The sequence below is a fragment of the Ambystoma mexicanum genome, chromosome 2p (assembly GCF_040938575.1).
Source record: "Ambystoma mexicanum isolate Mex_15411 chromosome 2p, UKY_AmexF1_1, whole genome shotgun sequence".
Classification (NCBI taxonomy): Eukaryota; Metazoa; Chordata; class Amphibia; order Caudata; family Ambystomatidae; genus Ambystoma; species Ambystoma mexicanum.
In genome coordinates, this window is record NC_090923.1 from 940,436,737 (window position 1) to 940,455,422 (window position 18,686).

The window sequence follows — 18,686 nt, forward strand, 5'->3', positions numbered from 1 at the left end:
GCTAAAAAGTGATGAACCAAGCATAGTTTCTTAATTTGGATCTCTGGACCCGTGCACACGCAGGAGAGCTGTAATGTGAGGGGTTGCTGTAAAAGTGTATGCAGTCTTTATAACAAAAATGTTATGAAGAATGAACATATATCGAATATTTTATAACTAAACATTTTATGAAGAATTCACTTAGGGGTGAGGTAAAGCGTTCAATCTTGTGGGCAAACATTTGGGGTGGGTTGTTAGGAGTGGGAAACGGGAGTTTGGTGATGGACGCTCCCAATCAAAAAAAGTTATATTTTTGGTGTTAAAAGTTTCGTTATAAGTGCATTCTTCATAAAATGTTTCAATATAAAAACATGTAACCCTGTAAAAGTCACCATAGGAGCCAAAGCGGAGATCTAGAGCTTGTGCTGGCAAAGTTGCCACAGCAATGTAACTCGAAGAAGCACAGCGCTTCATAGCATAGTTAAGAGCACCCTCCGGACTGTGCCTGTAGATGGCCAAAGCTTGAAACGCACACCCTGATTAAATCCTGGGAGGCCAAGGTTGGTTGACACTGCCATCCAGCACAGCGTAGAAGGGAGTGTTTTACTATTCAGAAAGATCCATGAGTCATAAGTGTATGAGGAAAAGACCAATCGAGTACACCAATGACACTCTCAGATGACCACACTAAAACAGTCTCCCAAACTTAAGAGAACTCTAGCATGAAAAGCATCTGAAAGATTGCATAGACAAGTCCTACTTGCCATGGTAAGGTGGCATGGTTGGGTTTATGCTGCTGCAAGCTAAAAGTGATTGGGTGGGAGGATGAATGGACAGAGTCAATCAACATTGCTTAGATCAGGCCCTGGAACTCTTGTAGAGCTGAACGGTAAAGCTGTAAATCTCTGGAGGCACAACGAAGAAGCTGGATCAGCAGAGATGCAACAAGCCGACAGTGTGCACTATGCATCTGAGCTCTGAGAATCGCAAAGCCGCACAGCAAGATGTCAGGAAATTCAGAGGAGGGCCGCAGTGACTGAGACAATGCTTGACTGTACCCAGAGGTTTTAGCTGTCCAGAGCATGTAGTTTGAAACCAACAGAGGCTTTTGATCCTTATCTAGGGAGACTAAATCCACCACTCAAAAAAAAGAAATGTGCATTTACCCGGCACTGGAACAGCGGCTCCTTTAAAAAAGAAAGTGCCCAAAGTTGAGAAAGTAATTCGTGCAGCATGGTAAATGGACATGGGCATCACCTTTACAGAATGGTAAACTAAGAATGACCTACCCGAGGGGCAATATGTATTGGATAAATAAATGCAAATGGCAGATAAATTTATGTAAGCTCACTCCTGATTGAGCTGAGACTAGAGTGGAATAGATCTGATGTTGATGTAACTGCATGTAATCCACAGTAAAACATAGGTCTGAGGAGTGAACGGACTGAAGAACTGCTAAAGGGATTTGGGGGGGGGGGGCAGTGATCTGTTCACTGCTAGAACAGCAGGAAGATGACTCCAGGAGGCACCATGATTGAGCTGGTAAGGTGTTATGATGAGCTACTTTGCCAGGGAAAAACACAAGTCTGTCTTTTACTTCTATTATGCCACCACGGAAAGAGGAAGGCCTAATGAAAGGCGGTCATCACTAAGAACTGGGAGGTGAGGAGAGGAGTTATTTTGGCCGAGTAGAAACCCAAAGCTCAGATTAATGCAGGGACTGAAAGCTGATAAAGGCATGCAGTTGACAAAAATGAGATGCTCTCGAGGTGTAGCTAATGCATTTGGATCGAATTTAGAGGATATGTGCATGGAACAAAGCTACTCGCACTCTGGTACGAGACACCACCAAGGTCCCTCGGGCTGCTGTAGACCCAAATGAGAGACAACGCGGCTCTGGAACCACCATAGGAGAAGCAGCAACATAAAGACCTGGAATGCTGTTGGTGATCCACGAGCAAGGCCCGTGATTTGAAGACATTGATCGATGAACGAGATGGCGGATGCAGATCCAGGATGATGATGATGCAAGCCATTCAGAACCTTGAAAGCCACAGAAACTAGCGGGGTGGGGACCGAAAAGGTAACTCTGAGATGTGTTAAGTGTCTGAATACTCAGAACCTTGAGGAGTTGAGAAGGGGTCATGCAGGTACATAATACTAAGTAGAAGGAAAGATGCATAAAAAATTGTGAATTCGGATGAATGAGTCAAAAAGCATTCAATACATGAGAAAGATATTTAAAAATATGAAGACTGTACTTGGCATTCTGGGAAATGGAGGCACAACCAGTTCAGTGACGAAGAAGAAAATAGCATTTCATTGCCAGAATACAGCGTTTTCTCTGAAGGTTCAAAGTGTTCTGTGAATGTATGAGTGGGCAATTGCACCTTATGAAGAGCTACTGATTTCTGCAAATGTAAGGCAATATCACAAAAAGTTCTATGGATGAGAAAGAAAGGTCACGGTCTTGGAATAGGAAAGGGAATATGTAGCTATTGGTTTCTTCAGCGACTTCCAAAGACCTAAAGCAACTGGTGAATAAAAAAATCATATATGGTCAATTACCATTTTAGTCTGGAGTAAGTCACAAATCATTTTCTAAGAAGGAAGGAAATAATGGATAACCTGCTGTGTCTGCATTATAGGAATTGAGGGGGGGGTACAGTTCCAAAGCCATTAGATGGGAGATACAAATGGACAAGCACTTAAGGAGGAAACCTGTGAATCTTGCTAAAGTTGTAGGAGTGTCTGAGATGATCTTCTCAGTCTAAGGAAACCAGATGTCATCTCAACCCTAGGAGAAATGTCTATGCCTAGAACAAATGACTCGGTGAAAAGATCAGAGGAAGGTAGGAAAGGTAAAACACCTCTGTTGGCAACTCTGGGACAAGAAGATAAATCCAGTAAATATAAGGAACTAAAAACAACGTCCCTGAGAAAGAAAATAACCGGACTAGTTTTCAAAACACAAACATCCATTCATTGAAGTCAAATCCATTTAAAAGAAATGCCTATCTAACAATAAACCATATCGATTTCAATATTACCACTTGTCTGCTAGCATAAATTATAATGTTAATAGACCACTGACCATTTAATACAATTTATTTTCTCTGTCAACAAGAGTTGGTATTAAAGATAATATTTCAACATAGGCATTTCACCGAGTATCTACTGCCATTGATAGCAGAGAAAGTCTTCCTCTTCTACAATAATTTCATTTACTTTTATGTTTGATGCATGAAGCGGCAGTCGCCGCCCTATAGTAAAGCTGAAGTCTGTGTACATAGACTTTTCACACATTTCTAGTGCTATTAACTTTTGACTTGCTAGACAGATTTGGATGACAATCTCCAAAGGAAAAAGGTGTGGCCTGGGTCCCCCAAACTGGAATTCTTTGGAAAATGTGTCAAAAGATTGAAAAAGTAATAAATAAAACAAACAAAATAGTTTTAAGCCCTAGTGCCATTCATTTTCCCATAGAGGAAAAAGTGCATCGATTGAACAACCATAGTGCGAAAACCTATGGACCGATTTGTACCAAATAAGCAACAACGTGGACACACAGAATTGCAGATCATTCTTCTACTAGTTTTGGATAAAACCATCCATTAATTGACAGAAGGAGGTGTCCCCTTCACCCGGAAACATTTATTAAGCTACCTTTATTGCTGAATGCAAGCGACTTCCACAGTAGTACAGGCTATGCAAAAATGAAAAGTGCTCACAATGCTATTTGGTATAGGAAATGGGGTGTATTGAAATCAGTCTAGAGGTGGGGAGGGAGAAAGAGGAAAACCTATAAAGTGGGGGAGTTTGCTGATCGGTTTGGGAGCCTTATTTAGGTGCAAAGTGTTCAGTGTATCTGGGGAAATCCAGGGAAATCTCGCGAGAGTCCCATGCTAACATCACAAGATGCGCTCGGAGGGGATTGGGGGGGTTGCGTCACATGAACTGTGTGAGTGAAAGGGGGTAATGGGAGAGGGTCAGGGAGGGAAAACACAATGGATGGGTTTCGGTGGGTGGACCAAGAAAGTGGATGGGGGCACATGGTAACTGCCAGTGATGACAGAGAAGACTTTAATTCTCAAGCATTTTCTCATAACCACAGAAATATGTAAACTGTACGTTATCCCGAGAATTGTCATTATGCTGTACCTGCAGGCCTAGGAAGAGGGGTGGGGGGGGGGTTGTCAGTGTTTCAAACCTGATCAGATCCCAGGGGGTTTTGTTGCAACATGTAAAATGGACACAGCTGTGGCCAGTGAAATAGTGTGGTCCAGGCTGTGGTCCGAGAACCCTGAGACCAATGTTCCACTGTAAATGGCTGACGGCGAGTGGATCCTGAGCGGTATGTAGGGGGATTTGGACCTCCACCTTAAAATCATTGGGGTAATATGGACAGTGGCCAGGGCCAAAGGCCATGACTAGTGGACCCCAAAGAAAATGATCTAACAAAAGCCCTGCACTTCAGTGAAAAGCCTTTAGGTAAGAGAGCGTTATGGTGAACTGATAGGCATGGGTTTTTTTTTAAAGTCCTTGTTACAATGAGGCCTTCAAAGGACATGGCTATAGGACCTTCAGGGAAAATATGGCATAACAAAACTTTTGCATTTCACTGAAAAAAATTCTACTTACGGCAGAGTTGAGGTGTAAGCTGATTTATCGCAGCAAAACTCTTGAAATTAAGTAGTTTTGGAAAGTTTGGAAGTTTGTAAAGTGACAACCATCTTACCTCGGCATTGCCCTGTATGTCATTTTTTTATGTCCTTGTGAATATCAATATCATGTATGTACTCATGGACATTGAAATGGGGGGGGACACAAAGTTAAGATGGTCATCTCTTCCCAAGCCTGGTGAATTTCAAGAGTTGAGTTGCAATAAAATCTCCCCCAGTTCCCTCCCCTCCCCTCCCCCCCCACTCAAATCAGTGAGACAACCATTTCTTAACATCCACTTGGAAGGAACTAGAAAGCAACCTCTTCTCAAATAACCATGCCAAAAGGGAAAGCAGGGTTGGAAAAAGTTTGATACACAAATTCCAGAGACTTAGAATGCTTTTATATCCCATTTCCCAAAAATAAGCTCTTTGGCCCATTGGAGAATTAATTTCTCCCTCCAGCAACCACAGGTTTGCCCGAGTAGGAAATACCCCTGGTGTGCAGTAGTTGTCTCTGATGGGACCACAGGGAGGATAAGCATCAAGCTTTCAAGCTTTTCAAGCCAAAACCACTAAAGGGGCGCAGAGCAAAGCAGTAGGTGGCATACATGAGGCAATTGCAAAAATGACAGGGCGAGCACCCACTGCTGTGAAATACTTCAAAGTCTGAGAGGTGTGGCCACAAGGAATGAAGAGACTGACAAAACGTGGTTCCATTATGATTGCTATACCTTCATTCAAAAGAAAAATAAACCCATCTATCCTTGACTCTAATGTGGTTTCCCTACCTAAACTAAAGAAACTCGGGTGCTCGTCAGGAAGTCTGAGAAGGTCCAAATGAAAAAAGGCACTGTCCCAGTCGAAAGCTCCTATGCTATCCCTGTGACTAGAATTAACAATGTTTGGGTTCTGAACGTGACCCAGGAGAATGACCCCCTTCTCTTGGATACAAAGTGTCCCAAAAAACATCTGGTTTTCCCAAATTAAAGTTTCACTAAAGTTCTGGGCTTTTCGTAACCCACAACAAAACAGTTCTACAGGATCCTTGTGGGGCAAGGAGAATGACTCACTTCTCCTAGCTGGTTCACCAATGTTCCTTTCAGCAAAACCTGTAATTCCTTTTAGGTTTCCACACATACAACTTTCTTTACTCTTTATCCTGCCCTGCTTAGACGACAAAGAGGCTGTTTGAATTATTTTATGTTCGAGAGCCCTTCTTTGTGAGGAGCTGCTTCTTGCAGCCTTTAAAAGACAAAGACAAGGATTCTCTTCCCCTTACTCTGGAAAGGTGTATATTCCATTTGATTTTGAACTGGAACAGACTCTTGGCAGGAATCTGGTGTTGAAAGACAAGACAACCTCTTGCATAGTGTTGGGCATGTCCCAAAAGATGCACTTTTCGACAGCATGGCGAGCTTCGAAGACCATTCCTGCCATTGATGCTCCAAAATACCACTCTGTCCTGGAGTTGCTCCCATTGTTGAGGACTTCCAAAGGATTGGATTTTGTATGCCTTGTGCGGTAGTGTTATGGATGTTACCCTCGGCTTAAGGTTAGTCTCCTTTTCTTGTCTACAAGTTTAAGGAAGATTGCTGTAGGATATAGGCCTTCTGTGCCTTCATTTGGTTGTTCACTGCTTCTTACATTAACCTTCTCTTGGTTTTTCTGGCTCCCTCCTGGACTCTCAATGATCCTCTTTTTTTTTGACTCTGGGGAACACGTTAAACTGGCTCTGCCTGGAACTGTCTCTGCGTTTGATTTATTCTCTCTTCTTTCAATATGGGACTGCTTGTCTTTTCAACCCTTCTCTACTGTTGGCCCCGGCACCAGATATAGACTTGCTTGTCTGTTCGTTACAAGTCATGTAGGCCCCACAGTGCTGGACGCTTCTCATCCACTCACCTGTGCTATTTTGCGTTTGGCAAGGGTTGGAGGTCTCGGCGTAGTTGTCGGGCCCGACAGTTCACCCACTACAGGTCACGCCACCACCCCTCTATCTTCCTGCTTCTCTTCTGCCGGCACCCTGCCGACTAGTTGGATGCTTCTTGGGCATCTCAATCTGCCCCATTTCTTTCCACTGCTTTACTCTGGGCTCACTCTCCTACCACCCAACTTGACACTGTCCGAGCACTAGGGTGTGGAACTGATTCTTCCTTGGTCCAGTTTCCCTCTGTCCTGCCATCTTCCGCTGTCACTACTACCCTTGACGTCTTACCAACATGCACAAGGTCTCCTCCAGCTTCTCTGACCATAGTCTTCCTGTGGAACTGCAAGAAACTCTCGCTGGTTCCTTAGAACCTCTTCTCTAGCTTTAGATTATACTTCTTGACTCTGTTTCCTTCTCCTTCTCCCTTGTCCTTTCTCACTGTTTGCTTTATATATCCAAGTCCTTTCTGACGCGCCGTTAGCCCAATTGTCAACACCTGATTGACAATTCCTTGTGCTTTCCAGGAGCATTTTTGGATTTTTCTTCGCCCCAGTACTTGTCAGTAGAATATCCAAACGAGTACAGTAGCACATAGTTAATTCAGAAACTGTTTTTAGAAGTCTTGAGTGACGTGGTTATGTTATAAGGCTGGGATGTGACCAGGGTTTTCCCCAGTTAATTCCTTGTCCCCAGGAGGAAATTCCCTCCTCATGAAATACTCACTTTTTATCACCGCTAGGGGGGACTCTTGGTCAGCGGCCTCACCACCCTAGCCCCGTGGAAAGTTACTCCCAGCCGGGGAAAGGAGAGCCCATCTGAAGGATTCAGAGGCCAGTGTCTGCTGTGAAAGTGATGCTGAGGATACCAGGGTTCCCTACAGCCTGCCCCCAGCTCTGTAGGGTGAACGTAGAGTCGCGCTGTGCAGAGCACACCTGGCGATCCAATGATTACACATATAAAACATGAAAATAAGGGGTGGCTGAAGTTGAGCATAGACGCTTCAACGTAAAATCAAATGATTGATGCCCAGTCAAAACACTTGCCCCATCGGTACCAAAACAAGCATCCAATACCGTATTCAATTGGTGTCAGACAACCAAAGCACCCACTTATAAGAGTAGTACTTCAACTCATTCGAAATTACCCACTGAAAAAACACGTATCATTCAACATTCCAGTTGGGGACTGAAGGGGTGGGCAGTTTATCAGAAATTATGGAAAAGTAGGGTTTGACTAAGATCAAGAGTGCACATTTCTAAAATTAAATGTACCAAAGAAAGATGCCATCGACACATCATCCTTTATGGATTTTATTTGAAAAAGTAACCCCTTAATGTGAAGGCATCACTAGTGAGACACGGACAACAGGTTCAGGTTTTTCAGCAATGTTTTATTTAACTTAAACGGGCAGGCTGGACTAATGCCTAACCTGCCCTATGCTAAGGTGGGATTTCCCTACCTAAGGAAAACTAAGGCTAGTCTGCATCAGGAAGTCCAAATTAAAACCTTGGTGTCCAAAACCTATGCTTGCCCTCCAAACTAACTGCATACAATATGTCGGTATATCAGCATCACAATGAATAGTGTTCAAAGTAAAGTTCAGTGTTTCTTCTAGCTCTTCATGTGATCAGCTCCCCTTCCCCAAGTTCAAAGTAGTTCATCAAGTACATGGATTCCCTTCCCCTAGAGTTCAAATCTCCCTGCTTTTATACCAACACAATTCAATATCACAACACGGTCTTTATATAAAAAAGCTTCTTTTTAGGTGTTTCAGTGGCTTTTCCATTCAGGGCCACCCAGACCAGGTGCAGAGTTCGGACCACCCAGTCGATCACACAGTCCACTCATCACAGGTCACGCAACCGATCCCCCTCCTTGACTGCATTGCCATTCACCAGTTCACTGCTTCTCCTCAGCAGTGAGGTTTGCCTTAGTCAAATCTGTTGCACCCTCCTGACACTGTATTTTAGCATGTCTGGCCACCGTGCACTTGTTGCACCTTCTTATGCTTCCCTTGGCTGATGTCAATGCTCGTTTCCTAGGAATCTACAGTTCTTTGCACTTGCTTGGGTTGAACCAATGCTGGATTTGTCGTTGTATGCTTACAACTCTGTGCTCTTTTGGCTTTTCTAGCACTTGTTTCAGTAAATGCAGTTAATTATTTCAATGCAGTTAAATAGTAAGATTTACTCTTTCTTTCACTCCTCAAGATGCAAGAGCGTTCCCAACTTGCTTTGCTTTCATTCGGTATTCAAAAGGCCTTGCAAGGTCTCCATACGCCACGGGTTTCTGTTTCTCCATGAGGTCACACGCGTCTCCTCCCAGCCGTCTTCTTGTTGCTCATGCACACCCAGCAGTGCTTCCACAGCGAAGCAGGATTTACACAACTGTTTCCCTTGGTCCTGCCAGCCTCCTAACGGCTTGCCACCAGCATCCAGCTTTTTGTGCCTTTGCTTCCCGCTGCATACACTCTGCACTTTTCCACGGGTCTCCAGCGCTTCTCCTGACAGACTGCCACTCCACACTCCATGACCCCACAGCTGACTCCATTTCTTCCCGGCTTCCAGCTTTTAAAGCTCCTGCCTGCATTTTCATACCAAAAAGGACTAGACCGCTCACCATCAAAGCAGTAGCCATGCTTTGCTCTTGATATCCTCCTCCTCCTTGTCCCAGTACTTGGCTGGGGTTGATAATAATTGTCACAAAATGAGGATGTGTTTCTCCAGTCGTCGTCTTCTTTGTACCATACTGGTGCAATTTGGGGAATGCTTTAGACATGTGGCAAGGGGTGGTCTGATCAATTTTGGACTCCATTCATATTTCATTGTTATGGTTTTTCCCATCATTAAAGCAAGCCTTTTCGGGATTGAAGTACAAACCTGCACCTGTAGACTTATTACACGCTTTGGTGGCATTAAAGAGGACCAAGTTATTAAAATTATGTATGTAATGTGCCAAATCTCAGTCCATTGTCTCTGCTTGCTTTCATAGGGGGAGTCCCTTCCCATAAGTCCAGGGAGGTGAGGCTGCTACCAGATAATACCCCAGGGGGGTGGTACTCAGTGGGTGGATATCATGAGGGGGGAACCGCCTGTGGAACCAGTGACGACTATTGTGGGAGAACGCAGTATTCACCTACCTTTCCTTCACCCCCACTCGCTCCACCCCTACCCCATATACTTCTGTAACATACAGGAAATGGGAAGGACTGAGACGAGGAAGAATAGGGGTAACTATCATGCAGATCTAAAACCAGAAAGGAGTGAGGGGGAGTAAGAGGTTCGGATGCGCAGGGGTCATTCAGCACTTACCTGAAAGATCTAGCTTCCAACTGCAGACCTTGATGGGGGAACAGACATAAAAACTGACTTACCCAAACATCAGATGCTCCAGAGGAACCGCAAGAAGGGCAGAGGTTCACAGACTGGGACAGCAAGAACCAGCCCAGGTGGTGAGATGCTGAAGGGGCGGTCTCCCCCGGACCCGCTGGCTGCAGGAAGCACCAGCAGCACAGCCCAGCAGGAGCATGTGGTCTGAAGAGAAAGACACTGAAGAGGTTCTCAAGCCATGGAGCTGCTGCAGAAAGCCAAAAAGAGCCTCAGAGCACCAGCAAAGCAAAGGACACAGGGAAACCTGCTATCAACCAGAGGGCTGCAGCCAGGACCCTACAGGTATTTGGGGGGTTGGGCCTAAGGCTGGGGGTCCCCAGAGCGTGCAGGATGCGTGCAGAGAATCATAGTGGATGAAAAGTGGGGGAGACAAGGTAACCCAAATGCAATACTAAGACTTTACCAAAATACGGTAACAAGGGGAATAAGGTCTGGGACCCTTATGAGAAAAGGATATATAAAGTAAGATAGTCTAATCTTCTACTACTTGGAGGGAAGGTGACCCAGGGCTGTCTGTGGAGAGATGCCATAAAGAGAACCGTGAGACAAATATGTGTGAAAACAGTACTTGGCAGGTGGGTAAACCAAGTCTGTATGTGAGATCCAGAAACAGTAAAGATAACTGTGGGAATAATACAGAGGAACACCGAAATGGGAAGGCAAATAAACCAAGTCTGTGTTTGGAACTAAGACCTGATGAAGCAAGAAACCAGATCTGCCAATCAAGGTCAAGGACCCATCAGAGTTTAGAGAAGCATCCAAACTCCTTTGTCGCAGTGCCTGGTAGGAGGATTCTAGGTCTGCCAACTAGAGTCAGGGACCCACCACAGCTTGGAGGAGCATCCAAGCCACTCTTCTTCATCACAGTGCCTGGTGAAAAGAACCATGTCTGCCAACCAGGGTCGGGGACCCCAGAGACAAGATGAAGCCTGAGCAGGACCATTTGCGGAACTGAGACATTTCCCACTAATGGTTGAACAGTTTAAAAAACTGAACGATGCTGGGGAAGGGAGACCTCACCCGGCAGTTGAGGAATTGATAAGCTCCAAACTGTCTTTTTGTCCGGAGGAAGGTAGACCACCCGCTGGGCCAGGTTGACCTCCTTTTTATGTAGTTTAAGTTGGAGTGTTAGGGGACAGAGCTAGGATTCTGATATTGGACTTTTTGCTTTGGACATTCTGACTGGGACATTAGTTATTTTGGTTAAGGCAGGGAAACCCCTCCTAGAGTTAGGGCAAGATAGGGTTTTCTTTAGTTTTTCTCACTTGAATACAGGTATATGGCAGCCACCGTGACCACTTCATGTCAGTCTTACTTCTGCACCCTTACAGTAATTTATCCATTATTGATGCATATTAGCATCATGTTTAGTTCCTTGTAGGGCACGTCCCCGTCCCTGCGCCCAAGTGCAGAATGATTTTTGCTTTCACAAAAGACCAAAGATTTGACAAGATGGAAGCAGAAATGTGTTGTGGTAATGCATTTTAAATGTACATGGTTTTTGTAACTATTGATTTTGTACATGGTGGTCCAATTTCAGCTGAATTATTCATTTCGATCATCTGACTGGCTCTTTGGGGATTGATGTCATGCATTATTAATAAACGCGTTAAAGGCCACGGTAGAGTTAAACAAAGATCAACTATAAATTGAAGTGAGTCTTTGGTGCATTATTATGTAGAAAGCGGGTTCCAGTGATAAAACAGTGGGGCGGTCACATAATATTTGTGACAGTCAAACTAAGCATTTTGGAATGTGTAATTCAACTTATTTGTCTTATTTTTCCAAAGTGAACCTTTGTTGCAGTGGGTCCATTCCACTGTGTTTTTAAATTGGGGGATGAAAGCTTTGATTTAAAGAGATTTGTTTTCCAACAACTGCTCTGAACTCGGTTCAACTTATAATGTATATACTTGGAAACCAGTCCAGACAAGAGCTGATCTATGAACCAGCCGATCTGTATTACAAGTAAATCCAATGTGTACATTACATCCAGCATTCCAAATTAATCTTGTGTTCCTGGTGCCTTCAAAAGCATGCAGCCCTTAATTTACAGATGCATCAGAATTTCTGTAATATAACACTTTTAACAGTGCACATTGGCCTATGAAAATACATTTAAAATTCAATCTTAGATGTCACATCAGTTTACAAAATGCACATTTCAAGTCCTACAGGCTTTGTTTCCTTTTTACGCCAATCATATCACCCATGATGTTCAGAAATAGAACACCAGGCCCTTGGTGTAGGTATCCATGTGTGCTCCATATTATGTCAATTTGAATTAAGTAGATCTTCTTAGTAGGTTCTCCACTTTTTTTTAATGGAATGGCATTTTATATAAAGGCATGTCAGTACACGCTTGGCGGGTTGTGCACCATTGGACAGAGTTGAGAAAAACACAAAAGGATTTTTAGTAAGGCGCCATCCCAGCACCTAGTGTTTTGGCAAGCATACGTTCTATTTACGTTAAATCTCTGCACATCGTGTAGGGCATCTATGCCCAGGGACCAGGCCTACAGCAGAAAAGGTTGCACACCACTTTTCCAGCCACAAAGCTTCTACTTTTCATCTCAATCATCAATCCTTGCAGCAGGCCCTTGCATTGTCTCATAATGGTATTCACTGAATCCTCGAACCCATCTTTGATAAGTCCCATTTGCAAGGAGGACGTAGGTGCCTAGTTCCCCTCTGCCTTGATTACACAAGGCCCTGCTTTGGGCCAGTTCAATCTAAGTACTGTGTGGCACAAGTGTGTGAGGGTAGGATGGGTGAGATAATCAGCCGAGATTTTGGTACTTCCACCTGTCACTTTGTTGAAGTTGTCATTTGCCTGCCGAAATGTGCTACATGTTTTGATTGGCTGACATGCCAGGCATTTCAGTGAGTTAGTGTACAGAACAGTCCAACCTCCTGATTGACCAAAATGTTTGTACACTGAGCCCACCTCCCGCATTGACTGGGTGGATTTTGCTCAGTCAGTACAGGTGGGTGGATGGGTCTGCAGAAGTTTGTCAACCTATTCGGCTTCCATGGTAGTATGAATGGCATTTTCATCCATCTCTATTGAAAGCTTACTGTTTCACCCGACTTATGTTTGCAATGTCTCACTCTACCCTTTTTGTTCTCCTCTTTTAACAGCCTTTGTCCAGGAGCTGAGGAAAAAGGGATCCCCATAAAGACCACTGGAGTTTGCTCTCTGCTAGCCGCTTGGAGAGCCACCCCACAATGCCATGGAGCCTCACGCTCTGGAATAATTCCAGATGTTTTTTTAATTTTTTCTATTATGTTTCAATATGCAAACACACAAAAAATGCAAAGCGATGGCAAATGAAATGGATTCAGGAAGAGCGAGAGGCAAGATAAGAGGCAGGTGGAACCAGCTGCAAGCAAATGCAGGAACAACCTACACAACCATGCGAAGGGACAAAAAGTAAACAAAAGTAACAAACCTAAGCAAAACGTTTGTGTGAAAAAGTCAACCTTGAGGTCCTATTTTGATTGGCCGAGACACACTGGGATGGGCAACAAGCCAGAATTTGATGCGTGTTCTGAATCTGGTGATGCCATTAAGAACTGCCGTCCTCTTCCCAAGCTCATACCAGTGCTGTCCAAAGCCTTGCTGGCCTGGAGGTTATGGCTTGGAAGCAGAGAGATCACAGGCTTACATCCCAACATCAGGATCTCCGTGAGCATTGGCAGGTCACCTGCTGTCTGTCCCTCTATGCCTCAGTTAGGTCAACTGTCCACGGTTACTGATTGGACATGTTATAATTTGACTACACAGGATATATTGCGTGATGTAAATTTCTATTGCCCAAGCCCACATGGGATATCTCTACTGCTCCTGGGTCCATGGGTGCCGTTCATGGGATGTTCTCAATGAGGGTTTAGACCAGTGATGTCACTGTTCTGCCATTCCCCTGCTGCCTAGATTGGGTCTATTTTTAACAGCGGTTTAAAGCAACTTTATCAGTTTCTGTGCAGTGTCAGGAAACCGTAGGCGTGGTTGTTTACAGCTACAGCTGCCGCAAATGCAGGTTTGGTAAAGTGCATCAAAAGTCATGACCTGAATATTCGCCAAAGAAGGGGAATCTCTGTGCCTTTTCCCATTAATATTTCTATGTTCCTTCCATTGTCCCCCTCCCAGCCCTCAGTTAACTGTCAAATAGCCAAGGAGTTGATGCTGTGGTGCGCACCTGCGTGAAAATAGTCACAAAGTATGATGTCCTCACACACTCATTCTTTCTTGAATGAGGAGTATGCTTTCTCTCCTCCACCTTGCTCCTCAGGGAATAAAAATAACTCTTCTACTGATTTATGATATGCATGCACATTCAAATAAATGCAATTGGGCATTGTTTCAGCTGAGGCCTAGCCAACTGTGTCATTGGAGCCCAGGCTTGTGTTTTAAGCTTTTCAGGAACAAAGAGATATGTAGCAATATTTTTAGATATAAACAAAGCCATGGAAATCTGAAAGTACCAGTCAAAGCATTATCGGGTCTGGCCCTCATCAGGCATTTTTGAGGGAACTGAGTTTTACACAGATGAACAAAGTTCACGCCCCATCACCCATAGTCGGCATGTCCTGTGGCCCCTTCGCAATACACCTCAATCCAGGACTTAGTTACGATATTCTGGTTATGAAGAGACACACCTGCCTGAATTATCATCTTTGTAGACAAGATACAAATTCCAAAATGGAACGTGTGGTCCAGTGCCATGCTTTTCAGCCTGGGGAAAGATTAATTCTGATTAGTTTCAATCCCTAATGTCCCATGAACTAGGGTGCATTTCTCTCTGGAAGGAATTGACTTAAGCTGCAATGATATATATGGGGCTTTGGCTTGGGGGAAATAACGTGTAGCTGTGATTTGCTTCCTCTGGGTGCTGCAAGCTGGCCTAGTTCACGCTTGTGTTGATAGACCGGTTGAGCCTAGATTTCTTTCCTGAAAAGAAGCCGGATTCGAGGAAATGGAGATTTGTTTTTGTTCCATGACACATTAAGCGCTCCTGCCTCGGACAATAGTATCATGTTGGCTGTGATCCAGAGTGCATTGAACTTCTATTTTCCTGCTGAACCTCAGTACCGTAAGGTGTCCTGTCCTCATTAAATGGGTTTCCCTGCCTCTACCCAGGCCATTGGGAAGCTGCCACCTGTCTTGGAGGTGAAAAGACCCTCCAAGTAGACTTTTGACACTCCTGCATCTTGCAAACAAACGTTCCATGGTAATATGACAGATGAAATGTTTTAGTATCACATATTTGTATCTGGAGCCAGCATGTTGGCTCCCCAAACCTTGTGTTCCTGGTTAGCCTAGGTCTGAACTGGGAGACGTGGGCAGCCAGCATGCTGCTGCTTGAACATGCCCAACTTATTTACTGCACTCCTAAGAGGCGTGTATTGTCCAGATTGGCATTGGCTTGATGTGCACTGTGAAATCTTTCCACTTTCACCCTTGATATTGACTCTCCTGAGGATTTCAACGGTAATGTTAGTTGTTTTATGCAAGAGGGACGAGCTCTCCTGAACTTTTGTAGAAAATCGAGAAAAACCTAAAAAAAAAAAAATCGAGATCCCCAGCTGTAGACCTATCCGTATGTCAATTGCTACTCTTCTTTGCTGGTTTCCGTGTACTTGGGATGCAGATGCGCGTCCGGGGAGCTGTATAAAGTGGCCCTGGAAAGCCTAAAGTTTGGACGCTGTAATGCATAACTTTATGTTGAGGTGTGTGTGTGTGTGGGTTGGGGGGGGGGATTGTGTGTGGGGGGAGGGTGGGTGCGTGGGTGGGGTGGTTGTATGGACGCGGGAGGACACGGAGTGGGAGTGAAATGGGATAGCCTCTGTGCCATTTTTCTCAATTGAAATTATATGCTGGCCAGACTTTTTGGGACAAGTCCACGCCCTTCCTTGTGTGTAAGAATGTCCTTGTGAGCCATGGTTCCAAGTTTGGAGAATCAATGGTGTAGGCTTGTGAAAGTGCAGGACTATTCTACTGCTGGTTTTTATTGCTGAAGTCTATAAGTCTCGGCTGCCAGTTTATGGTGGTGGTCTTTTGCACACAAGGGCGAAGAGGTGATAGAAATCCAAGTCTTATAAATTCGTGGGTGCAAAATGGGTAGTTTGGGCTGTGTTTCCTTTAAAATTCAGGTTGTAATTATTTCTCAGTTTGTGCAAATGAACCATGCTGTAAGCCAGCAGTCAAGCCGTCTGTCCGGTCAATCATTTCTATCTGCAATGTCGAGTATCTGATTCCATAAATAGATTTTCAGGATTTTATTGTATGTTTCCTATTGGTTAAAATTAGGTCTATTTTAATACTAGCCACTTTACTGCCTCTGTGTTTGGTTTTTTTAAAAGCAAATATATATGTGTGTATATATATATATTTTGGGGTTTGTTTTTTTAATGGAGAGTTCACATTTTATTTTGCTGCTGCTTTTTACAATGTATATTTACGATATGCGGTGATGGGATGGGGGTGGGGTGGATCTTGACTTTTTAATTTCTTTCAATCTGTAGCGGGGTGGATTTTGCGTTTGGCACCAGAAGGGGCCTGCCTCTCCCACATTTGGCCAAGGAACTTTATAAAGTGGAAAAGAAGCAGACTGTCCTCAAAAAAGGCTTCCAAATTTGAAAAGTAAATGTTGCGATTTGTGCAGGAACTGTGATTTTGTTGGTGTAGCTGATATGAAAAAGAATGCTTCTTTGCTAATCACATGCTCAAAATGGCTGCCTATAGGAGGAAAATGTGCTCTGATGTACTTTGAGTCAAAAAGCCATTATGTGAGCCATGTGGAGGGCAGTTGTTCTGTGGAAGGGAAGTTGTGTGTGGCCTGTTGGCATTTGTGGCCAATAAGCCATTATGTAAGGCTGCTCTACTCTTCTGCTCGTTGCTCCAAACAGAACTGTTTTGTTAGCTCCATTGACCTGTCTTTGCAGAATTAGCCATGTGTAATTACTTTGCTTTTGTAAGGAATGACAGGTGACTTGTTTTTTCCCCTTCAACCATTCCATGGTTTCTACAGCACACAGCCAACATTTTTGATATGGTTCTGTGGGAAACAGACTTACTGGAGTTTTTTTTTATTAAATCATGGAACTTCACAAACATTCTCAAGAAAATCTCCATAGAATACTGTTATTGCATAGTCAATTTGCAACAGGTTCACAGGAATTTGAAAAAGAGGAATCCTAGTTGGTCCACATTGTAATTGTGTAGTTGTCCAAAAGAACGGACAGCCTGCACTGCCTTTGGCACTGAAATATTTGCTACAACTTAAAAAGAATTGCTACTATGAAAGGGAAAACAAATCTTTCCTAGTTCGAGTAGGTTTGCTGATGTTTGTCTCTTAACAGTTTTCATTGGTGTGGCCAGCTGTACTCCTGGATGTAGAAACAATGTGTACACTTCTCAGTGCAGGTTTCGACGGAATCTTTTGTAAAGCCGGTCTTTTAGACACGGTTTCCTGTGTCCCCCTACCTCTCCTGCGATAGTCTGTACTTTTGTGACTGCAATGGGAAATTAAGCCTCTCCTTTTCTACTAGTTTCTCCAGTCCAGGCAGTATACCTGTGGGAATGGCACTATGGAATGTCACCTTGTAATTTCCACAGTGACTTTAACAAAACCACAAACATCAGAGATGGTCACCTTGCCAGGTATTTTTAGCTTGCAGCTCCCATCAGCCCTAAGCAGTATATTCAGTGGTGGGGTGATCATGGGAGTTAGAGACCAAAACCTCTGAAGAGCCACAGGTTGCCTTCCTCTTCCATACATATTTCTATAAAGGAACCAGACCAAAAAGAAGCATGTGCTGGGTCCTTTAAACAAAGTTGACCAATTTTCTCCTTCCAACCTGGTTGGAAATCACATCTGCGGACAGTATTCAAAACTGTATGTGGTCGGTTTAAAGGGTGAAGACTTCATCACAAAGGCTGCCCATCCGGTTGAACAATACACGTTGGTAGAGTTCTTTTCACTATCTTTCATGGAGTGTCTAGCCACATATTATTTCCAGCTAAACTGGTATTGCCTAGTATGGCACTAGGTCAAACCTGTGGTGGTAAGGGGAGTGCTCGGACATGGGAAGAGCCCTGTGTTACAGCCACATTAAGAAGCGCAAAGCCATTTTGATGCAATAGGGGTGCATCCAGTCACACACGTAAGAAAGAAGTTACTCTGGCGGGGACTTTTGTTATTCATATGTATTTAAAATGAGAAGTGTAGAGCAGGATCTCTTTGTAGGGAAGAGGTTTGGGAGAAAAAGGGGAACGTTTTGTAAAGAAAAAAACAAATGCTGTAATTGTACCTTTTTTCTTTTGTACTACACTGCGGTCCCGATGCTTCCTGGCTTTCTTGTACGGACCAACCTGGGTGCATGCGGACCTACCTGCTTCCAGAACGCACGCCCCAGCAAACGTCTGATGCACACTTGGGATGAATTGTGCACCGGCACTCTTCTGTAGAAATAAATTCCCCTCCTTATTTTATAAAAGCAGTGTTGTGTGGTGTTTGAAATGTGTCCTTCATTGAGCTTGCATGTGTACCTGAAAAGATACGCTTCACTGACGCCTCTTTCGGTTTCACCCACTGCACATGTGTGCTGCATAAATATATGGTGTGAAAACTGTACTTGGGGAAACGCGTAAATTGTACCAAGAAAATCTGGCCAGAGTTATTCTCGGGATAGCTCTGGGCAGAGGAAGATTTGACCAAATAGCAC

The 18,686-nt window shown here is 44.0% G+C and overlaps 1 protein-coding gene across 6 annotated transcripts in view; it reads left to right on the plus strand.

The window, feature by feature from the left end:
* VASP (vasodilator stimulated phosphoprotein) overlaps positions 1–18,458 on the plus strand; it is a 476,938-nt gene extending 458,480 nt beyond the window's left edge. For all 6 annotated transcript variants that reach the window (XM_069644704.1, XM_069644701.1, XM_069644707.1 and 3 more), the window contains one exon: positions 13,101–18,458. In XM_069644704.1, the coding sequence (XP_069500805.1) occupies positions 13,101–13,138 (38 nt within the window). In that variant the 3' untranslated portion in view covers positions 13,139–18,458. The remainder of the gene's footprint in view (positions 1–13,100) is intronic.
* Positions 18,459–18,686: the final 228 nt, after the last annotated feature.